Genomic DNA, 25,961 nt, shown 5'->3' with positions numbered 1-25,961 from the left:
GTACATTCGTTTCTAGCTGCAAGAGAAATGAAAGGCATGAACTTCTATTTATTCTCTTGGGTTTCCCCTTCGCATTTCTACCGATGATTATCAAGGGAGGAAGAATCTTCGAAAGTAACTGTCACCAGGCAAATGTCACAGAAGTCTGGAACACGTTTTGTTCCCCTCACCATTCATTCACCTCTTAGAACTCTCCTTCCACCTCCCATATCGTCTGCAGTGGTGGAAATTCCAAGATAAAACTGGAGGTATATTTCTACACTTCTGAGAAGTTGAGAACTACACCAGGTAGGTGTAAATATCAGATCAGTTTGTCCCCGTCTTCCTGACCGAGATGGGAGAAATCGTGAAGTTTTTTTCACAGTACAATCTTGTAGTGTCAGATATCAGAAGAAGTATGAAGGAGCAAAATGTTGTCACTTGTTGCATGTTCATGTTTCATGAATGAAAATAAACGAGAGAGATTGTTTTGTACACTCCGCTTTTTCTAAAATATAAATAAACTGAGTAAGGCCGATTTTCAGAAGGTGAAATTTAATATGCCGTATATAAAATCATTCATTGATTTAGAAACATTATGTATAAGTGCATGGCATTAAAAATTATCACGAAATTACTGCCATATTTCTAACTATAAACACAATATTTTATATATTTTTCACAAAATTTTTGAAAACTTACACAAAAAAAGCAGTCCTGCTTATGACTGGGAAATTCCCCCTCTGGGCCAAGATCACCACTTGCAGATGATTTGGACAACAGGGAGAGGCAGCTGACTTCTTCAAACAACCAGAGTAGATGCAGGGGTGAGGGGAAGTTGGGGAGTTTGTTGGCTGCCTGATTATGGTTTATGCTCATGACGCATCTAAAAATAACCGAACTGACAAAGGCCAGTGCCAGGTACTTGGTTCTGTTAGGAAACGCATTGGGTTCACTTCCTTGGTGCATGGAACTTTTTTTCTTTCAAGGCAGGTCGATGTGTACTGTGGGGAGTGAGTGCGTGAATTATATTTTTGTGAATGATATGTGCTGTGTTGTATAGTGAACTAATTTCATATTCATGGAAACTTTCTCTCTCTGTTCAAGCACTACCTCCAAAACAGACAGCAAAAAGTTGTTTTTTCCGGAATGTGTTCGTCTTATCAAGCTGTATCTTCTGGTGTACCTCAAGGCAGTGTTCTTGGACCTCTTCTCTTCATCCTGTACCATGATCATCTTCCAGAATATCTTTCCCATTCGTGCAAAAAACTTCTCTTGTTCGCTGACGATTGCAAAACATATAGTAAAATCTCCAATTTCAGTGACATGACACTTCTGCAAAAGAATTTGGATTCTCTAATAAAGTGGTGTGAATTATGGAACTTAAAACTCAACCCTCAAAAATGTACCATGATGACTTTCTCCTTAAAGAAAAACACATTTAATACTAAATATTTCATAAAAAATAATTGTGTTCAAAGAGTTGCCACACAAAAGGACCTGGGCGTCATATTTGACGAGAAACTTTCCTTTTCTGAGCACATCTCTACAGTCACAAGGGGTTCAATGCGTATGCTGGGTCTTCTCTATCGTTTCACGGAAATAAACAACTTGACTGCCCTCAGCACCTTTTACAAATCTTTTGTGTCACCTAAAATTGAATACTGTTCTCCGATCTGGTATATGGAATGCTTCTCAAATTCAGATAGACTTAATTCCATCCTAAATTTCTTCCTGGCCATTGTTCGACAGCGAATTCCGTCCACAAAACACTTGCAAAAGTCCATCCTCCTGCAAATGTTACATATCCAAACTCCTCAAGACAGAAATAGACTGGCTGATCATATATTTCTACATAAAATAGTTAATGGCAACATCAGAAGTGACAGACAGCCTTCTTCAGGAAATTTACTTTCGTGTGCCACCCTGCTCAACAAGAAGCACCAACTCTTTGCTTCTCAGAAGCCGAGATTGTGCCTCATCCAGCATTCTCTCTTTCATAGACTGCCCAGTGAATATAATAATCTAGGAAGCCAAATAGACATTTTTGAAAATCTCGACTGTTTTAGAAGAAAGTTAACTAAAAGTATGTAAGTCTCTTAACCACATGTAATTTTTCTATGTTATTATTTTTGTTGTATTATGTTATTATTTCTTTGTCCTAATGTTCTATAAAATCATCCCAATGTAAAATGGCTAACGCTGTATTTGGAATCTTCTATTAAATAAATAAAAAATAAATTAATTAATTAATGACATAATTAAGGAGCATTTTGCAATGCCCCACGTTGCCGCACCACAAAATGCAACGCTACGTGCCACCACTCGCAACTCCAGGGTATGGAGTTGCGAATTGGCAACACACCGCTCCTTGCTCCGGCTGGTCAGTTGGGAGCACCAGTTCTCACCCAGGGATAGGGATTAAGACGATCCACACTTCCTCCAGGAAGGAAACCACCGAATTGTGACACGTGACAGTAAATAAAATTCCAAATACTTTATAATTAAAATGTCCAAAATCTTTAATCACGAATTGCGCGCGTACATACTGATTCGCACAAGTTAAAAGTTTTAATTTGTTGGGTCATGCATGCTCGCAGGCAGTCATAAGCAATTTATTTAACACGAGAGTCCGCGCACCGCCTTCACAGTTAATTGCAAGACCTCAACTCCTACCTCAAGCGCGAGGCGCAGCATAAGAGATTGTTCTAACTTACAATACAAACTCATAACATAAAATAACACAACAAAAACTGATAATTTATATAACACCTTAATGTTAATTAGCGATAGTAAGCTAAAGTTCAGGTTCGCAACAATTAAAAATGCCAACGTGGAAGTTTTTACATTGCCAAGAACACGAAGCGTGGTTCCCCCACTCCTAACATAAACAGCCAATAGGAATACGATAGTTTATTGAAAACGAGGGAGAAATACTTTGCTATAATATTACAATGTTAAACTATATAGAAATAACTAAACTGATTTTATCAAATAAATCATATTTGCCCTTGCACATAAAAAAATGATTAAATAAAGATTTAGTTTATAACGAAGACAAATTACTTCAATCTTGTACATTGTTGAACAAAAATTGATATTAAGAAGAAATGTATTTAACTTATGCTTGAAAAACAATGAAAACGTTGCATATATTATTTGGGATAATTATTAGCCTATAAATTCTGAATAAATATTGCAAAAATACGCGAATAATATAAGATAAAATGTAAATATATACATGAATTATAAAAAACAATTAAGTATAAATAATTTAATCCAAGTTCTTAACTTGAAAGTATACGAATAAGATAAATGCCAATATACAACTGAAATCTGCCTAACATGGCGGTCGTTACAATTTCCCCCCTTGTCGGCATAAAAAAAATGGCTGAGTAATCGAAGTATTTTTTTTAAATAGATGCTTACTATCGCATAACACAAATAATATTCGATTAAATCAATTTTAAAAGTATACACTCAGATTACACTGAAAGAACTACTTGATAACATAACTCTTTAATTTGCTTCGGTCAGAGAAAAATAAACAAGACACAAAATAAAAGACCTGATTGTTACAAGGCTGAAAATTCTATATATGAACAATGCTTTTCTTACAAGAAAAAGTCTTATAGTTTCGCGTCGAAAAGAAAGAGCTTTTTTTTCTTCTTTGCTTGGTTTTTATCGTAGAACGTTAAAGAATACAATGTACTAGATTGTTCATCATTGTTGAACGTGAAAAAGAGAATGTTTGTTGAATAAAATTCACTGGTATTCTGAGGTTTCTTGAGGTTGTTGGACAAGGAGGATAGAATAAAAAGTTCCGAAGGAGCAACACCGATGTTTGCATAAATATAATTATTCATAAACCATAGGTTTTCTGGTATAAAGCGAGCCACAGTTGATCTTGAAAATATGGAATTAGATAAGACATGTACAATAACATTCAGTTCGATTTATAAAACAGCTGTTTTCGCACTTAGCTAAAACTTTCTCATGCGCGTTGCGTGTGACATCGATAAAAGGTTTTGAAACACGGGCACCTGTTTCATTAAATTTAATTCACTTTCTACTCCGCTAAATCTTTCTCACCTTTCGGGAAATTCGACTTCATAAGCCAATAGTAATTGAAATACATTTGGACTCTCATATAATTTACACTCCAGGTTTTGTGCATGTGCCGTCTACCTATCTTCACAGATACGATGCTCACATTTATACTATCCTTTTTGCACTCGTATCACATATAATATTTTCGGTGACGGAGGATGCATCACATAGTTGAAGTGTCAACTTATTTACTTGAAAGTCTACTTTTCCTCTAGTAATCACATCGAAAGGAAACTCCAAAAACATGTCAGCGGGGAGATTCTTCACAACATAGATGTTGACTTTATGCCCATCAAAATTTCCTGTGTCCACTAGGAATGAAACAAACAGTCCAGCTAAAGTGGTGTTACTTTTGGTGTCTTACAGTCTTACATATGGCTCTTTTATAAGAGTTTCTTCACTATTTGACAGGTCTATTGTAGTACTAACATCAGGTGGTTATTCTGAGGCGGCTCTCTCCTTGCACAGTCCTTGTCCAACTCGGAACGAATTAATTAGGCAAGACGAGCGTTTTCCTGGCCACTATGACCATCGTGACTCCAATAGTAGCGCCTTGTATCATTTATGGCCTCTTGCTGCTCAGGTGTTAATTGCAGGTCTTCAGTATTGGTCTCTGCGTTAACCATTGGTCTGCGCTGCGGTGAATCAGATCTTGACCGGTTTCCATAGTTCCAGCGGTAATACGAGTAGTTTCCTCTTCTCGGAGAAGTCCAGCGTCTGGTCCTGTCTGAGCGCTCATCTGTTTGCACCGGGCGGTTTTGCTGATCTAGGCAACGAGGTTCCGGATAAGGGCGATATTGTCTCTAAACCTGTCGATTAGGCCACGCGTTCTGCCTAATCGTGCGCACCTGTGGCGACCTGGTATTCTGCGGACGACGAGAAATGGCATCTTCATCACGTCGTCGCTCACCACCTGCGTTATCATACTGTCTGAAGCCAATGGGTTCTTCACACGACTCGTAGCTTTTCAGGAAAGCAGTGAGATCACGAATGTTTCTGGGTGCATTCACAAGGCACAGATGACGTACACGGAAGGGCAATTGTTCGATAATTAGCGTAACAACTTCCGGTTCTCGCAGAGTGTCCGATAGATTTTTGAAACCAGCGTATATGCTCCAGGCATAACTTTCCATGCTCGCATTCGTCTGCCGCGAGTACCGCCGTCTTCGCAAGGCTGCCAGTTGCCTTTGCTTGGCCTCAATAGAAGCAAACTGTGCCTTAAACTGATCACAAAAATCCTCATAGTCTAGAAACTGGTCACAATTAGCTGAGAGCCAGTGCTCTGCAGTGCCAATAAAAATTCTCGACAACAAGTCCAATCGACACTCATCTGGCACTTGTATCAGATCGAAACTTAGGTTAAACTCGCGGAGGTATTTCTCGGCAGAATGGGCTTCGATGTTTTCATCAAACTTCGGCAGCTGGTTGATGTCTGTCATACGGGGAACTCGAAAAACACGATCTTGGCAAAGGACACTGTCTTTGTCGGAAGGATCTTCGTATCTCAGTCCACGCCGCTGATCGTTTCTTGCTTGTTTGGTGGGGAGAGACACAGGTACCTGTACATGAGTAGTTAACTGTCTATCGTTACCCATATTGTGAAGTCTATCAGCTGTTTGGGCACTGGGAACTGACTTACGGGTTAAGTCACGCTCGTTTGTCACTGGAAGTTCTAGTGAAGCTAAACCTGTATCATGGAAAGCCGTGTCTGCACGTAACGATAAGTTTGTCACTCGTTCTCCAAGTTCTTTTATTGAGTCCATTAGAGTCGAGCGTGTTTCGGTCACCGTACTCTGCACATGTGTTCGAAGTCCCAAAATTTTACTTGACAATCGACCACTGAGTCCCATCACCTCTTCCTGTACAGCAACAACTTCAGTCTCTAAAACAGTCTGTTTACAAGCGAGTTCTTGTTGTGCCGATTCCACCAGAGTTATCCTCTCTTCAGTTAACTGAATCCGTGCAGGAATGGAACTAAGTTGCTGCATCACTTCGGATAACTGGCCCCTAAGCTGTTCATGTCTCTTTCTCTCTTCCTCTTTTTCAACTTTCAATTTCTCCTCGCGCTCTCTGTCCTTTTCTGTGAACGCTGCGATCAGCTGTTCATGTCGCTCACGCTCCTTTTCCGCTAGGGAGGCCACCAAAACATTGACCCACTCAGGCATCACTGTTGCTGGAGACGAAACAGCAGCCGTCAGAGTTGGCTGAAGTCGCACTTCGAAGCATTTCTGGCATCGAAACTCCTGATCACCTCCATCCACAACAGTCTCCGTCATTGGACAGCACTCCGGGTGATAAAGAAGCCGACACTCCAAACATTGGTAACCTGAAACGTCGCTCCACGGCTGGCTGCAGCACGCTGCCTATGTCTCAGAGAGTTCGGTGCGAACTTTGCTTCTAAGTATCCGACGATCACCACGATCCATCTTCTGGAAATGGCAATGGATTGGGTAGACAGAACTCTAAGGGAGCACTGGGTAACACTTCACTGGGAAGGGGGAAGTCTTCTTTCTTCGCGCCCCTTAGTTGCGGCGGCGCCACAAAATGCAATGCAACGAACGTTGCTCAGGTGCCACAAAATGCCACGCCCCACGTTGACTGCAACACAAAATGCAACGCCCCACGTTGCCGCACCACAAAATGCAACGCTACGTGCCACCACTCGCAACCCCAGGGTATGGAGTTGCGAATTGGCAACACACCGCTCCTTGCTCCGGCTGGTCAGTTGGGAGCACCAGTTCTCACCCAGGGATAGGGATTAAGACGATCCACACTTCCTCCAGGAAGGAAACCACCGAATTGCGACACGTGACAGTAAATAAAATTCCAAATACTTTATAATTAAAATGTCCAAAATCTTTAATCACGAATCGCGCGCGTACATACTGATTCGCACAAGTTAAAAGTTTTAATTTGTTGGGTCATGCACGCTCGCAGGCAGTGATAAGCAATTTATTTAACACGAGAGTCCGTGCACCGCCTTCACAGTTAATTGCAAGACCTCAACTCCTACATCAAGCGCGAGGCGCAGCATAACAGATTGTTCTAACTTACAATACAAACTCATAACATAAAATAACACAACAAAAACTGATAATTTATATAACACCTCAATGTTAATTAGCGATAGTAAGCTAAAGTTCAGGTTCGCAACAATTAAAAATGCCAACGTGGAAGTTTTTACATTGCCAAGAACACGAAGCGTGGTTCCCCCACTCCTAACATAAACAGCCAATAGGAATACGATAGTTTATTGAAAACGAGGGAGAAATACTTTGCTATAATATTACAATGTTAAACTATATAGAAATAACTAAACTGATTTTATCAAATAAATCATATTTGCCCTTGCACATAAAAAAATGATTAAATAAAGATTTAGTTTATAACGAAGACAAATTACTTCAATCTTGTACATTGTTGAACAAAAATCGATATTAAGAAGAAATGTATTTACTTGTGCTTGAAAAACAATGAAAACGTTGCATATATTATTTGGGATAATTATTAGCCTATAAATTCTGAATAAATATTGCAAAAATACCCGAACAATATAAGATAAAACGTAAATATATACATGAATTATAAAAAACAATTAAGAATACATAATTTAATCCAAGTTCTTAACTTGAAAGTATACAAATAAGGTAAATGCCAATATACAACTGAAATCTGCCTAACATGGCGGTCGTTACAATTTCCCCCCTTGTCGGCATAAAAAAAAATGGCTGAGTAATCGAAGTATTTTTTTTAAATAGATGTTTACTATCGCATAACACAAATAATATTCAATTAAATCAATTATAAAAGTATACACTCAGATTACACTGAAAGAACTACTTGATAACAGATTCAAGTTTTCTTCCAAACACAATAATTTCTGACACATATAACTGAGATAGACTTTTAGGTTACATATAATCATCGAAAGTTACAATAAATTTCAATTAATATGCATGTACATGAACAATCAACTTGGATAATGTAAGATATACCTTCGTAAATATAAGCTTGTTGTAACAAAACTTTTTACAGGTCTGACAATTCTTTCATCCAAAATTTATGTTCCTTTCTGGTCATTGTTATTTGACCTAGTTTTTATAAAGAGCACAATCTTCATTTGACATACTTATAGCTTTGCTTCTTTGAGCAATAAATCAGTGTTTATTGTCTTGTCAACAATGGCACTTTTATCGCATTTTACATTTTGCGCCATTGTTGTTACATAACTCTTTAATTTGCTTCGGTCAGAGAAAAATAAACAAGACACAAAATAAAAGACCTGATTGTTACAAGGCTGAAAATTCTATATATGAACAATGCTTTTCTTACAAGAAAAAGTCTTATAGTTTCGCGTCGAAAAGAAAGAGCTTTTTTTTCTTCTTTGCTTGGTTTTTATCGTAGAACGTTAAAGAATACAATGTACTAGATTGTTCATCATTGTTGAACGTGAAAAAGAGAATGTTTGTTGAATAAAATTCACTGGTATTCTGAGGTTTCTTGAGGTTGTTGGACAAGGAGGATAGAATAAAAAGTTCCGAAGGAGCAACACCGATGTTTGCATAAATATAATTATTCATAAACCATAGGTTTTCTGGTATAAAGCGAGCCACAGTTGATCTTGAAAATATGGAATTAGATAAGACATGTACAATAACATTCAGTTCGATTTATAAAACAGCTGTTTTCGCACTTAGCTAAAACTTTCTCATGCGCGTTGCGTGTGACATCGATAAAAGGTTTTGAAACACGGGCACCTGTTTCATTAAATTTAATTCACTTTCTACTCCGCTAAATCTTTCTCACCTTTCGGGAAATTCGACTTCATAAGCCAATAGTAATTGAAATACATTTGGACTCTCATATAATTTACACTCCAGGTTTTGTGCATGTGCCGTCTACCTATCTTCACAGATACGATGCTCACATTTATACTATCCTTTTTGCACTCGTATCACATATAATATTTTCGGTGACGGAGGATGCATCACATAGTTGAAGTGTCAACTTATTTACTTGAAAGTCTACTTTTCCTCTAGTAATCACATCGAAAGGAAACTCCAAAAACATGTCAGCGGGGAGATTCTTCACAACATAGATGTTGACTTTATGCCCATCAAAATTTCCTGTGTCCACTAGGAATGAAACAAACAGTCCAGCTAAAGTGGTGTTACTTTTGGTGTCTTACAGTCTTACATATGGCTCTTTTATAAGAGTTTCTTCACTATTTGACAGGTCTATTGTAGTACTAACATCAGGTGGTTATTCTGAGGCGGCTCTCTCCTTGCACAGTCCTTGTCCAACTCGGAACGAATTAATTAGGCAAGACGAGCGTTTTCCTGGCCACTATGACCATCGTGACTCCAATAGTAGCGCCTTGTATCATTTATGGCCTCTTGCTGCTCAGGTGTTAATTGCAGGTCTTCAGTATTGGTCTCTGCGTTAACCATTGGTCTGCGCTGCGGTGAATCAGATCTTGACCGGTTTCCATAGTTCCAGCGGTAATACGAGTAGTTTCCTCTTCTCGGAGAAGTCCAGCGTCTGGTCCTGTCTGAGCGCTCATCTGTTTGCACCGGGCGGTTTTGCTGATCTAGGCAACGAGGTTCCGGATAAGGGCGATATTGTCTCTAAACCTGTCGATTAGGCCACGCGTTCTGCCTAATCGTGCGCACCTGTGGCGACCTGGTATTCTGCGGACGACGAGAAATGGCATCTTCATCACGTCGTCGCTCACCACCTGCGTTATCATACTGTCTGAAGCCAATGGGTTCTTCACACGACTCGTAGCTTTTCAGGAAAGCAGTGAGATCACGAATGTTTCTGGGTGCATTCACAAGGCACAGATGACGTACACGGAAGGGCAATTGTTCGATAATTAGCGTAACAACTTCCGGTTCTCGCAGAGTGTCCGATAGATTTTTGAAACCAGCGTATATGCTCCAGGCATAACTTTCCATGCTCGCATTCGTCTGCCGCGAGTACCGCCGTCTTCGCAAGGCTGCCAGTTGCCTTTGCTTGGCCTCAATAGAAGCAAACTGTGCCTTAAACTGATCACAAAAATCCTCATAGTCTAGAAACTGGTCACAATTAGCTGAGAGCCAGTGCTCTGCAGTGCCAATAAAAATTCTCGACAACAAGTCCAATCGACACTCATCTGGCACTTGTATCAGATCGAAACTTAGGTTAAACTCGCGGAGGTATTTCTCGGCAGAATGGGCTTCGATGTTTTCATCAAACTTCGGCAGCTGGTTGATGTCTGTCATACGGGGAACTCGAAAAACACGATCTTGGCAAAGGACACTGTCTTTGTCGGAAGGATCTTCGTATCTCAGTCCACGCCGCTGATCGTTTCTTGCTTGTTTGGTGGGGAGAGACACAGGTACCTGTACATGAGTAGTTAACTGTCTATCGTTACCCATATTGTGAAGTCTGTCAGCTGTTTGGACACTGGGAACTGACTTACGGGTTAAGTCACGCTCGTTTGTCACTGGAAGTTCTAGTGAAGCTAAACCTGTATCATGGAAAGCCGTGTCTGCACGTAACGATAAGTTTGTCACTCGTTCTCCAAGTTCTTTTATTGAGTCCATTAGAGTCGAGCGTGTTTCGGTCACCGTACTCTGCACATGTGTTCGAAGTCCCAAAATTTTACTTGACAATCGACCACTGAGTCCCATCACATCTTCCTGTACAGCAACAACTTCAGTCTCTAAAACAGTCTGTTTACAAGCGAGTTCTTGTTGTGCCGACTCCACCCGAGTTATCCTCTCTTCAGTTAACTGAATCCGTGCAGGAATGGAACTAAGTTGCTGCACCACTTCGGATAACTGGCCCCTAAGCTGTTCATGTCTCTTTCTCTCTTCCTCTTTTTCAACTTTCAATTTCTCCTCGCGCTCCCTGTCCTTTTCTGTGAACGCTGCGATCAGATGTTCATGTCGCTCACGCTCCTTTTCCGCTAGGGAGGCCACCAAAACATTGACCCACTCAGGCATCACTGTTGCTGGAGACGAAACAGCAGCCGTCAGAGTTGGCTGAAGTCGCACTTCGAAGCATTTCTGGCATCGAAACTCCTGATCACCTCCATCCACAACAGTCTCTGTCATTGGACAGCACTCCGGGTGATAAAGAAGCCGACACTCCAAACATTGGTAACCTGAAACGTCGCTCCACGGCTGGCTGCAGCATGCTGCCTATGTCTCGGAGAGTTCGGTGCGAACTTTGCTTCTAAGTATCCGACGATCACCACGATCCATCTTCTGGAAATGGCAATGGATTGGGTGGACAAAACACTAAGGAAGCACTGGGTAACACTTCACTGGGAAGGGGGAAGTCTTCTCTCTTTGTGCCCCTTAGTTGCGGCGGCGCCACAAAATGCAATGCAACGAACGTTGCTCAGGTGCCACAAAATGCCACGCCCCACGTTGACTGCAACACAAAATGCAACGCCCCACGTTGCCGCACCACAAAATGCAACGCTACGTGCCACCACTCGCAACTCCAGGGTATGGAGTTGCGAATTGGCAACACACCGTTCCTTGCTCCGGCTGGTCAGTTGGGAGCACCAGTTCTCACCCAGGGATAGGGATTAAGACGATCCACACTTCCTCCAGGAAGGAAACCACCGAATTGCGACACGTGACAGTAAATAAAATTCCAAATACTTTATAATTAAAATGTCCAAAATCTTTAATCACGAATCGCGCGCGTACATACTGATTCGCACAAGTTAAAAGTTTTAATTTGTTGGGTCATGCACGCTCGCAGGCAGTGATAAGCAATTTATTTAACACGAGAGTCCGTGCACCGCCTTCACAGTTAATTGCAAGACCTCAACTCCTACATCAAGCGCGAGGCGCAGCATAACAGATTGTTCTAACTTACAATACAAACTCATAACATAAAATAACACAACAAAAACTGATAATTTATATAACACCTCAATGTTAATTAGCGATAGTAAGCTAAAGTTCAGGTTCGCAACAATTAAAAATGCCAACGTGGAAGTTTTTACATTGCCAAGAACACGAAGCGTGGTTCCCCCACTCCTAACATAAACAGCCAATAGGAATACGATAGTTTATTGAAAACGAGGGAGAAATACTTTGCTATAATATTACAATGTTAAACTATATAGAAATAACTAAACTGATTTTATCAAATAAATCATATTTGCCCTTGCACATAAAAAATGATTAAATAAAGATTTAGTTTATAACGAAGACAAATTACTTCAATCTTGTACATTGTTGAACAAAAACCGATATTAAGAAGAAATGTATTTAACTTGTGCTTGAAAAACAATGAAAACGTTGCATATATTATTTGGGATAATTATTAGCCTATAAATTCTGAATAAATATTGCAAAAATACGTGAATAATATAAGATAAAACGTAAATATATACATGAATTATAAAAACAATTAAGTATAAATAATTTAATCCAAGTTCTTAACTTGAAAGTATACGAATAAGATAAATGCCAATATACAACTGAAATCTGCCTAACATGGCGGTCGTTACAATTTCCCCCCTTGTCGGCATAAAAAAAAATGGCTGAGTAATCGAAGTATTTTTTTTAAATAGATGTTTACTATCGCATAACACAAATAATATTCAATTAAATCAATTATAAAAGTATACACTCAGATTACACTGAAAGAACTACTTGATAACAGATTCAAGTTTTCTTCCAAACACAATAATTTCTGACACATATAACTGAGATAGACTTTTAGGTTACATATAATCATCGAAAGTTACAATAAATTTCAATTAATATGCATGTACATGAACAATCAACTTGGATAATGTAAGATATACCTTCGTAAATATAAGCTTGTTGTAACAAAACTTTTTACAGGTCTGACAATTCTTTCATCCAAAATTTATGTTCCTTTCTGGTCATTGTTATTTGACCTAGTTTTTATAAAGAGCACAATCTTCATTTGACATACTTATAGCTTTGCTTCTTTGAGCAATAAATCAGTGTTTATTGTCTTGTCAACAATGGCACTTTTATCGCATTTTACATTTTGCGCCATTGTTGTTACATAACTCTTTAATTTGCTTCGGTCAGAGAAAAATAAACAAGACACAAAATAAAAGACCTGATTGTTACAAGGCTGAAAATTCTATATATGAACAATGCTTTTCTTACAAGAAAAAGTCTTATAGTTTCGCGTCGAAAAGAAAGAGCTTTTTTTTCTTCTTTGCTTGGTTTTTATCGTAGAACGTTAAAGAATACAATGTACTAGATTGTTCATCATTGTTGAACGTGAAAAAGAGAATGTTTGTTGAATAAAATTCACTGGTATTCTGAGGTTTCTTGAGGTTGTTGGACAAGGAGGATAGAATAAAAAGTTCCGAAGGAGCAACACCGATGTTTGCATAAATATAATTATTCATAAACCATAGGTTTTCTGGTATAAAGCGAGCCACAGTTGATCTTGAAAATATGGAATTAGATAAGACATGTACAATAACATTCAGTTCGATTTATAAAACAGCTGTTTTCGCACTTAGCTAAAACTTTCTCATGCGCGTTGCGTGTGACATCGATAAAAGGTTTTGAAACACGGGCACCTGTTTCATTAAATTTAATTCACTTTCTACTCCGCTAAATCTTTCTCACCTTTCGGGAAATTCGACTTCATAAGCCAATAGTAATTGAAATACATTTGGACTCTCATATAATTTACACTCCAGGTTTTGTGCATGTGCCGTCTACCTATCTTCACAGATACGATGCTCACATTTATACTATCCTTTTTGCACTCGTATCACATATAATATTTTCGGTGACGGAGGATGCATCACATAGTTGAAGTGTCAACTTATTTACTTGAAAGTCTACTTTTCCTCTAGTAATCACATCGAAAGGAAACTCCAAAAACATGTCAGCGGGGAGATTCTTCACAACATAGATGTTGACTTTATGCCCATCAAAATTTCCTGTGTCCACTAGGAATGAAACAAACAGTCCAGCTAAAGTGGTGTTACTTTTGGTGTCTTACAGTCTTACATATGGCTCTTTTATAAGAGTTTCTTCACTATTTGACAGGTCTATTGTAGTACTAACATCAGGTGGTTATTCTGAGGCGGCTCTCTCCTTGCACAGTCCTTGTCCAACTCGGAACGAATTAATTAGGCAAGACGAGCGTTTTCCTGGCCACTATGACCATCGTGACTCCAATAGTAGCGCCTTGTATCATTTATGGCCTCTTGCTGCTCAGGTGTTAATTGCAGGTCTTCAGTATTGGTCTCTGCGTTAACCATTGGTCTGCGCTGCGGTGAATCAGATCTTGACCGGTTTCCATAGTTCCAGCGGTAATACGAGTAGTTTCCTCTTCTCGGAGAAGTCCAGCGTCTGGTCCTGTCTGAGCGCTCATCTGTTTGCACCGGGCGGTTTTGCTGATCTAGGCAACGAGGTTCCGGATAAGGGCGATATTGTCTCTAAACCTGTCGATTAGGCCACGCGTTCTGCCTAATCGTGCGCACCTGTGGCGACCTGGTATTCTGCGGACGACGAGAAATGGCATCTTCATCACGTCGTCGCTCACCACCTGCGTTATCATACTGTCTGAAGCCAATGGGTTCTTCACACGACTCGTAGCTTTTCAGGAAAGCAGTGAGATCACGAATGTTTCTGGGTGCATTCACAAGGCACAGATGACGTACACGGAAGGGCAATTGTTCGATAATTAGCGTAACAACTTCCGGTTCTCGCAGAGTGTCCGATAGATTTTTGAAACCAGCGTATATGCTCCAGGCATAACTTTCCATGCTCGCATTCGTCTGCCGCGAGTACCGCCGTCTTCGCAAGGCTGCCAGTTGCCTTTGCTTGGCCTCAATAGAAGCAAACTGTGCCTTAAACTGATCACAAAAATCCTCATAGTCTAGAAACTGGTCACAATTAGCTGAGAGCCAGTGCTCTGCAGTGCCAATAAAAATTCTCGACAACAAGTCCAATCGACACTCATCTGGCACTTGTATCAGATCGAAACTTAGGTTAAACTCGCGGAGGTATTTCTCGGCAGAATGGGCTTCGATGTTTTCATCAAACTTCGGCAGCTGGTTGATGTCTGTCATACGGGGAACTCGAAAAACACGATCTTGGCAAAGGACACTGTCTTTGTCGGAAGGATCTTCGTATCTCAGTCCACGCCGCTGATCGTTTCTTGCTTGTTTGGTGGGGAGAGACACAGGTACCTGTACATGAGTAGTTAACTGTCTATCGTTACCCATATTGTGAAGTCTATCAGCTGTTTGGGCACTGGGAACTGACTTACGGGTTAAGTCACGCTCGTTTGTCACTGGAAGTTCTAGTGAAGCTAAACCTGTATCATGGAAAGCCGTGTCTGCACGTAACGATAAGTTTGTCACTCGTTCTCCAAGTTCTTTTATTGAGTCCATTAGAGTCGAGCGTGTTTCGGTCACCGTACTCTGCACATGTGTTCGAAGTCCCAAAATTTTACTTGACAATCGACCACTGAGTCCCATCACCTCTTCCTGTACAGCAACAACTTCAGTCTCTAAAACAGTCTGTTTACAAGCGAGTTCTTGTTGTGCCGATTCCACCAGAGTTATCCTCTCTTCAGTTAACTGAATCCGTGCAGGAATGGAACTAAGTTGCTGCACCACTTCGGATAACTGGCCCCTAAGCTGTTCATGTCTCTTTCTCTCTTCCTCTTTTTCAACTTTCAATTTCTCCTCGCGCTCTCTGTCCTTTTCTGTGAACGCTGCGATCAGCTGTTCATGTCGCTCACGCTCCTTTTCCGCTAGGGAGGCCACCAAAACATTGACCCACTCAGGCATCACTGTTGCTGGAGACGAAACAGCAGCCGTCAGAGTTGGCTGAAGTCGCACTTCGAAGCATTTCTGGCATCGAAACTCCTGATCACCTCCATCCACAACAGTCTCCGTCATTGGACAGCACTCCGGGTGATAAAGAAGCCGACACTCCAAACATTGGTAACCTGAAACGTCGCTCCACGGCTGGCTGCAGCACGCTGCCTATGTCTCAGAGAGTTCGGTGCGAACTTTGCTTCTAAGTATCCGACGATCACCACGATCCATCTTCTGGAAATGGCAATGGATTGGGTAGACAGAACTCTAAGGGAGCACTGGGTAACACTTCACTGGGAAGGGGGAAGTCTTCTTTCTTCGCGCCCCTTAGTTGCGGCGGCGCCACAAAATGCAATGCAACGAACGTTGCTCAGGTGCCACAAAATGCCACGCCCCACGTTGACTGCAACACAAAATGCAACGCCCCACGTTGCCGCACCACAAAATGCAACGCTACGTGCCACCACTCGCAACCCCAGGGTATGGAGTTGCGAATTGGCAACACACCGCTCCTTGCTCCGGCTGGTCAGTTGGGAGCACCAGTTCTCACCCAGGGATAGGGATTAAGACGATCCACACTTCCTCCAGGAAGGAAACCACCGAATTGCGACACGTGACAGTAAATAAAATTCCAAATACTTTATAATTAAAATGTCCAAAATCTTTAATCACGAATCGCGCGCGTACATACTGATTCGCACAAGTTAAAAGTTTTAATTTGTTGGGTCATGCACGCTCGCAGGCAGTGATAAGCAATTTATTTAACACGAGAGTCCGTGCACCGCCTTCACAGTTAATTGCAAGACCTCAACTCCTACATCAAGCGCGAGGCGCAGCATAACAGATTGTTCTAACTTACAATACAAACTCATAACATAAAATAACACAACAAAAACTGATAATTTATATAACACCTCAATGTTAATTAGCGATAGTAAGCTAAAGTTCAGGTTCGCAACAATTAAAAATGCCAACGTGGAAGTTTTTACATTGCCAAGAACACGAAGCGTGGTTCCCCCACTCCTAACATAAACAGCCAATAGGAATACGATAGTTTATTGAAAACGAGGGAGAAATACTTTGCTATAATATTACAATGTTAAACTATATAGAAATAACTAAACTGATTTTATCAAATAAATCATATTTGCCCTTGCACATAAAAAAATGATTAAATAAAGATTTAGTTTATAACGAAGACAAATTACTTCAATCTTGTACATTGTTGAACAAAAATCGATATTAAGAAGAAATGTATTTACTTGTGCTTGAAAAACAATGAAAACGTTGCATATATTATTTGGGATAATTATTAGCCTATAAATTCTGAATAAATATTGCAAAAATACCCGAACAATATAAGATAAAACGTAAATATATACATGAATTATAAAAAACAATTAAGAATACATAATTTAATCCAAGTTCTTAACTTGAAAGTATACAAATAAGGTAAATGCCAATATACAACTGAAATCTGCCTAACATGGCGGTCGTTACAATTTCCCCCCTTGTCGGCATAAAAAAAAATGGCTGAGTAATCGAAGTATTTTTTTTAAATAGATGTTTACTATCGCATAACACAAATAATATTCAATTAAATCAATTATAAAAGTATACACTCAGATTACACTGAAAGAACTACTTGATAACAGATTCAAGTTTTCTTCCAAACACAATAATTTCTGACACATATAACTGAGATAGACTTTTAGGTTACATATAATCATCGAAAGTTACAATAAATTTCAATTAATATGCATGTACATGAACAATCAACTTGGATAATGTAAGATATACCTTCGTAAATATAAGCTTGTTGTAACAAAACTTTTTACAGGTCTGACAATTCTTTCATCCAAAATTTATGTTCCTTTCTGGTCATTGTTATTTGACCTAGTTTTTATAAAGAGCACAATCTTCATTTGACATACTTATAGCTTTGCTTCTTTGAGCAATAAATCAGTGTTTATTGCCTTGTCAACAATGGCACTTTTATCGCATTTTACATTTTGCGCCATTGTTGTTACATAACTCTTTAATTTGCTTCGGTCAGAGAAAAATAAACAAGACACAAAATAAAAGACCTGATTGTTACAAGGCTGAAAATTCTATATATGAACAATGCTTTTCTTACAAGAAAAAGTCTTATAGTTTCGCGTCGAAAAGAAAGAGCTTTTTTTTCTTCTTTGCTTGGTTTTTATCGTAGAACGTTAAAGAATACAATGTACTAGATTGTTCATCATTGTTGAACGTGAAAAAGAGAATGTTTGTTGAATAAAATTCACTGGTATTCTGAGGTTTCTTGAGGTTGTTGGACAAGGAGGATAGAATAAAAAGTTCCGAAGGAGCAACACCGATGTTTGCATAAATATAATTATTCATAAACCATAGGTTTTCTGGTATAAAGCGAGCCACAGTTGATCTTGAAAATATGGAATTAGATAAGACATGTACAATAACATTCAGTTCGATTTATAAAACAGCTGTTTTCGCACTTAGCTAAAACTTTCTCATGCGCGTTGCGTGTGACATCGATAAAAGGTTTTGAAACACGGGCACCTGTTTCATTAAATTTAATTCACTTTCTACTCCGCTAAATCTTTCTCACCTTTCGGGAAATTCGACTTCATAAGCCAATAGTAATTGAAATACATTTGGACTCTCATATAATTTACACTCCAGGTTTTGTGCATGTGCCGTCTACCTATCTTCACAGATACGATGCTCACATTTATACTATCCTTTTTGCACTCGTATCACATATAATATTTTCGGTGACGGAGGATGCATCACATAGTTGAAGTGTCAACTTATTTACTTGAAAGTCTACTTTTCCTCTAGTAATCACATCGAAAGGAAACTCCAAAAACATGTCAGCGGGGAGATTCTTCACAACATAGATGTTGACTTTATGCCCATCAAAATTTCCTGTGTCCACTAGGAATGAAACAAACAGTCCAGCTAAAGTGGTGTTACTTTTGGTGTCTTACAGTCTTACATATGGCTCTTTTATAAGAGTTTCTTCACTATTTGACAGGTCTATTGTAGTACTAACATCAGGTGGTTATTCTGAGGCGGCTCTCTCCTTGCACAGTCCTTGTCCAACTCGGAACGAATTAATTAGGCAAGACGAGCGTTTTCCTGGCCACTATGACCATCGTGACTCCAATAGTAGCGCCTTGTATCATTTATGGCCTCTTGCTGCTCAGGTGTTAATTGCAGGTCTTCAGTATTGGTCTCTGCGTTAACCATTGGTCTGCGCTGCGGTGAATCAGATCTTGACCGGTTTCCATAGTTCCAGCGGTAATACGAGTAGTTTCCTCTTCTCGGAGAAGTCCAGCGTCTGGTCCTGTCTGAGCGCTCATCTGTTTGCACCGGGCGGTTTTGCTGATCTAGGCAACGAGGTTCCGGATAAGGGCGATATTGTCTCTAAACCTGTCGATTAGGCCACGCGTTCTGCCTAATCGTGCGCACCTGTGGCGACCTGGTATTCTGCGGACGACGAGAAATGGCATCTTCATCACGTCGTCGCTCACCACCTGCGTTATCATACTGTCTGAAGCCAATGGGTTCTTCACACGACTCGTAGCTTTTCAGGAAAGCAGTGAGATCACGAATGTTTCTGGGTGCATTCACAAGGCACAGATGACGTACACGGAAGGGCAATTGTTCGATAATTAGCGTAACAACTTCCGGTTCTCGCAGAGTGTCCGATAGATTTTTGAAACCAGCGTATATGCTCCAGGCATAACTTTCCATGCTCGCATTCGTCTGCCGCGAGTACCGCCGTCTTCGCAAGGCTGCCAGTTGCCTTTGCTTGGCCTCAATAGAAGCAAACTGTGCCTTAAACTGATCACAAAAATCCTCATAGTCTAGAAACTGGTCACAATTAGCTGAGAGCCAGTGCTCTGCAGTGCCAATAAAAATTCTCGACAACAAGTCCAATCGACACTCATCTGGCACTTGTATCAGATCGAAACTTAGGTTAAACTCGCGGAGGTATTTCTCGGCAGAATGGGCTTCGATGTTTTCATCAAACTTCGGCAGCTGGTTGATGTCTGTCATACGGGGAACTCGAAAAACACGATCTTGGCAAAGGACACTGTCTTTGTCGGAAGGATCTTCGTATCTCAGTCCACGCCGCTGATCGTTTCTTGCTTGTTTGGTGGGGAGAGACACAGGTACCTGTACATGAGTAGTTAACTGTCTATCGTTACCCATATTGTGAAGTCTGTCAGCTGTTTGGACACTGGGAACTGACTTACGGGTTAAGTCACGCTCGTTTGTCACTGGAAGTTCTAGTGAAGCTAAACCTGTATCATGGAAAGCCGTGTCTGCACGTAACGATAAGTTTGTCACTCGTTCTCCAAGTTCTTTTATTGAGTCCATTAGAGTCGAGCGTGTTTCGGTCACCGTACTCTGCACATGTGTTCGAAGTCCCAAAATTTTACTTGACAATCGACCACTGAGTCCCATCACATCTTCCTGTACAGCAACAACTTCAGTCTCTAAAACAGTCTGTTTACAAGCGAGTTCTTGTTGTGCCGACTCCACCCGAGTTATCCTCTCTTCAGTTAACTGAATCCGTGCAGGAATGGAACTAAGTTGCTGCACCACTTCGGATAACTGGCCCCTAAGCTGTTCATGTCTCTTTCTCTCTTCCTCTTTTTCAACTTTCAATTTCTCCTCGCGCTCCCTGTCCTTTTCTGTGAACGCTGCGATCAGATGTTCATGTCGCTCACGCTCCTTTTCCGCTAGGGAGGCCACCAAAACATTGACCCACTCAGGCATCACTGTTGCTGGAGACGAAACAGCAGCCGTCAGAGTTGGCTGAAGTCGCACTTCGAAGCATTTCTGGCATCGAAACTCCTGATCACCTCCATCCACAACAGTCTCTGTCATTGGACAGCACTCCGGGTGATAAAGAAGCCGACACTCCAAACATTGGTAACCTGAAACGTCGCTCCACGGCTGGCTGCAGCATGCTGCCTATGTCTCGGAGAGTTCGGTGCGAACTTTGCTTCTAAGTATCCGACGATCACCACGATCCATCTTCTGGAAATGGCAATGGATTGGGTGGACAAAACACTAAGGAAGCACTGGGTAACACTTCACTGGGAAGGGGGAAGTCTTCTTTCTTTGTGCCCCTTAGTTGCGGCGGCGCCACAAAATGCAATGCAACGAACGTTGCTCAGGTGCCACAAAATGCCACGCCCCACGTTGACTGCAACACAAAATGCAACGCCCCACGTTGCCGCACCACAAAATGCAACGCTACGTGCCACCACTCGCAACTCCAGGGTATGGAGTTGCGAATTGGCAACACACCGTTCCTTGCTCCGGCTGGTCAGTTGGGAGCACCAGTTCTCACCCAGGGATAGGGATTAAGACGATCCACACTTCCTCCAGGAAGGAAACCACCGAATTGCGACACGTGACAGTAAATAAAATTCCAAATACTTTATAATTAAAATGTCCAAAATCTTTAATCACGAATCGCGCGCGTACATACTGATTCGCACAAGTTAAAAGTTTTAATTTGTTGGGTCATGCACGCTCGCAGGCAGTGATAAGCAATTTATTTAACACGAGAGTCCGTGCACCGCCTTCACAGTTAATTGCAAGACCTCAACTCCTACATCAAGCGCGAGGCGCAGCATAACAGATTGTTCTAACTTACAATACAAACTCATAACATAAAATAACACAACAAAAACTGATAATTTATATAACACCTCAATGTTAATTAGCGATAGTAAGCTAAAGTTCAGGTTCGCAACAATTAAAAATGCCAACGTGGAAGTTTTTACATTGCCAAGAACACGAAGCGTGGTTCCCCCACTCCTAACATAAACAGCCAATAGGAATACGATAGTTTATTGAAAACGAGGGAGAAATACTTTGCTATAATATTACAATGTTAAACTATATAGAAATAACTAAACTGATTTTATCAAATAAATCATATTTGCCCTTGCACATAAAAAATGATTAAATAAAGATTTAGTTTATAACGAAGACAAATTACTTCAATCTTGTACATTGTTGAACAAAAACCGATATTAAGAAGAAATGTATTTAACTTGTGCTTGAAAAACAATGAAAACGTTGCATATATTATTTGGGATAATTATTAGCCTATAAATTCTGAATAAATATTGCAAAAATACGTGAATAATATAAGATAAAACGTAAATATATACATGAATTATAAAAACAATTAAGTATAAATAATTTAATCCAAGTTCTTAACTTGAAAGTATACGAATAAGATAAATGCCAATATACAACTGAAATCTGCCTAACATGGCGGTCGTTACAATTTTAATCAGCTTACATATGAGGATAAGCTTAAACATTGTTCAATTTTTATTTTTAGTCTACTTTGTGCACAGAGAGAGGATTGGACCTACAGTTTAATATGGGATCCAAACCACTATGTGCCTCCACCAGGTACTGAACCTGGAACGCCTTTGTTTTAAGGTAATGATGTTACCACTATACCAACGAGGAGGCCCGAAGCTTCAAATTGTGAAGATATGTAGGTCTCAAGACACTCCAAAAGAAGTACACAAGGTAAGAAGTGTATTACATATTTTATTATCGCATGTAGGCCTACATAAACATTTCACAATATCACATCACATCTAAGTTGTTACTGGAAGAAAAACACAAATTTTCTCAAAGTAAAAAGAACAAAGCAATCAACAACTTACCCTCACAACAATGATTCCTTAAAGTCTCAGCATATTCTGGGCCTATCTTCATGGCATTCTTGATCTGATTATATCTTTGTTGCTTGGAAACATTCAAGAAATCCAATTCTCTAATATAATCTGTGTGTGAATCCATCCACATTTCAAACAGATCAAAGGACATCTGGAAGATGAAGAAAATTAGAAACTATCAATATTTAACTTTGTTTTTACCACAGTGGTGCAACCACAGCATAACTTAAGCTTACAATATCAAAGCACAGGTGTTTTATAAGTGTCCATTTCAGAAGTTTCCTGAATGCTAACATCACTACTCCTGTTCATGATGAAAGTTGTGCGAATTACTCACAAATTTAATATATATATATATAAAAGGAAGGAGGGCCACAAGGGCTAAATAACATCGTCTCTCTACTCCTGAAGATGTGACATACCATCACGAAAATTTGAATCTTTTCTTTGTCCAGTGAGTGTTTCCTCTCTCCTCTTTCACTTTTTATATATATATTAATAACTTACGTTTTGCGAATATCTAGGTAACTCCTGCAACGTTTCAGGATGCAACTGCTCCCTTCCTCAGGCTGCTCACATTTCGGTTATGTAAAGGAAGTTTTTTTAAGAGTTATAGAACTTTCGATAGGGATAGCTGTTATTTGTTTTGTTTTGATGACATGTTGTTTTGTCACTTCTGATCAGTGAGCATTGGCAAATGATCATGGAAAGACTGACGCCGCAACAACGTTTACAAATTGTGGAAATATATTTCCAAAATCAATGTTCTGTTTGCCAAACGTATAGAGCACTTCGGAAATATCGGTGCTGTCAGTGAATTGGCCTCACAAGATCATGGGACCTAACGCCACTGGATTATTTTCTTTGGGATATCTAAAGTCTCTGGTTTATGCTGATAAACCAGCAACAATTGACACTTTGGAAGCCAACATAACTCGTGTTATTAACGACATACGTCCCCAATTACTTGAAAAACTGGTTCAAAATTGGACTGATCGAATCCGGTTTATCACAGCTAGTCGTGGTGGACATATGCCGGAAATTATTTTCAAAAAGTAAATGTCAGAAAGTTATCTTTCAAATGAAAACACAATTGGTTTCAAACTAATTGTTTTATGTGTTTTATTTCAATTCAAAGTTCTATCACTCTAAAAAAAACACCCTATATAAATTATAACCACGTCGAACTCTCCATAGGTACAGGATATAGGATTGGTGAAAGGTGTGTGGTTAAAAAACAATAAAAATCTAAAACCCATTACAGGTGTATTGCAGCACACGCGGACCATGGCTATTCACAGTTTTAAAGTTTTAACATTACGAGGAGCAGTTTCTAATCGGGGAAACAGCATGGTAGTCTGACGTGCACCTGTAATGGGTTTTAGATTTTTATTGTTTTTTAACCACACGCCTTTTACCAATTCTATATCCTGTACCTATGGAGAGTTCGACATGGTTATGATTTATACATAACCCAAACGTGAGCAGCCTGAGGAAGGGACCAGTTTCATCCCGAAACGTTGCAGGAGTGACCTAGATACTTGAAAAACGTAAGTTATTAATATATATATATATTCACTACTCCTGTGGTAAAAATTGACAAAACTAACCTGCGGCACAAAAGCCCTTGAAGGTCAAGGTATACCTACAGAATGTTGGCTTCACTCCCACATGCCTCAGCAGAGGTGGGCGATCAACCAACCAATTACGGAGTGACACCAACCCCCAGTCATTGTTGTAGGTTTCCACGACCAGGTTACGCTACTCGTTTGTAGCTCCCCAATTTCCTGACGATGGTAGGTGACCACCACTCCCATACACTGGATGTACTCTCAGGAGAAAAGTTGTTATGTTTCCCCCCAGGAGAATCAAACCAGCATGTGTTCCAAAGACTGAGCTAAAAGCTTGATGCCTTAGACAGCACGGCCATGGTCAGGACAAAAGAAATGAAAAAGATAATGCCATTTCAATATGTGCTTAATTGGAACCTTCGCCAACTCTGTGACGATAGTTGTCAAATCAGATGCATTCAATTCAATGAACAAAGTAGGAGGGTTGAGTCCGGAGAAAGTTCTATGCTTTATTGGTAAAATTATCACGGGAGAGACATGACCTTTTTGCAAGGATGTGGCCACTATTCGTCACGATATAAAAAGGTTTGATGGTGGATTAAAGCCATTACAGCAAGTCAACCCAAATGATGTTCACCATGAAGATGTTCCAATTGTTTCTCATGTGAAATAGTCAATAGGTAACCTCTCATTGGCATCGTGAAGTATGAAAAGCTGTGACAAATTTGAAGTAGGAGCTTCTTGGACACCCTCCACACACTCCTGATCTTTCCCATGCAACTTACTTCTCTTTGGAATCTCTACAAAGACCAAAATTCCACTTAGAGGAAAACAGTGCCTTGAAGAAGATTCTACAAAGGTAGGATTGGTTGCTACTGCTAACAGGCCTTGAGCCAGGCAAGTTTTCGGTACCACTCGGGGGGGGGGGGATGGGTTCTCATATGATTTTTTGGTAAGGAAAGATGGAAAATATGTGACAGCATAACTCTTTGCTTTCTGTGTGTTATCACTCCATTCCCAAGATACCTTGATGTAAATGGAAAATTATTGATAATTTTTAATATTGTGATTTACTATTAGAAATAACAATTACAGTAATTTTGATATAAATTAATAATAATGATGATGATGATGACGATGATGATGATGATGATGATGATGATTATGATAATAACAATTACAACAATTAAAATATATCTTAATAATTTAATTAAGAAGTTGGATGGGATTTAACACCATTACAGGTTTCCACTGGCTATTTGCTCATCATTAATGTCGATATACCTGACTTGACAACTGAAGTGTGCAGCTGTGAGAATCACACTAGCCATCCGAAGACAGTGTAAAAGTTCATGGAGGAACGTGAGCAAGTGATTACAATGCCAGAGTCGATGGCGTGGAGACACAGGAAAGCTGGAAGCTAGACAGACGCAGTGAGAGCCCTTTTGGAGTGTCTCAAAGTGTCATTTCCTGCCTGTAGATTCAGTTCCAAATGACAGGAAATGTGTAACGAAGGCAAGGTCAAGGCCATTTGTAAGCAACAACAGCAAAAGACGACGGGAACCTCTTGTTAACAACCCGTTGAAAAAACGACAGATTGCAAGGGAACTACAACATGCTCTTCTCACAGCAACAGGGTGCATGTGTCATTTTATCTGCAATCGCCTTCGTGAAGATGGATGCACAACACCGTGAAGTTTTCAGCCCATAGTAGAAATGTGGCTGAGG

At 40.0% G+C, this 25,961-nt stretch overlaps 1 protein-coding gene across 1 annotated transcript in view; it reads right to left on the bottom strand.

Moving 5' to 3' along the window:
* Positions 1–25,961, bottom strand: part of LOC145982236 (uncharacterized) — a 70,545-nt gene that overhangs the window by 41,659 nt on the left and 2,925 nt on the right. The window contains exon 2 of the mRNA XM_083115808.1: positions 22,651–22,813. Coding sequence (XP_082971934.1) covers positions 22,651–22,813 — 163 coding nt within the window. The remainder of the gene's footprint in view (positions 1–22,650; positions 22,814–25,961) is intronic.

This window comes from Lepisma saccharinum (genome assembly GCF_977018435.1).
Source record: "Lepisma saccharinum chromosome 15 unlocalized genomic scaffold, izLepSacc3.1 SUPER_15_unloc_1, whole genome shotgun sequence".
Lineage (NCBI taxonomy): Eukaryota > Metazoa > Arthropoda > Insecta > Zygentoma > Lepismatidae > Lepisma > Lepisma saccharinum.
This window is presented reverse-complemented; position numbering and strand designations above follow the sequence as displayed.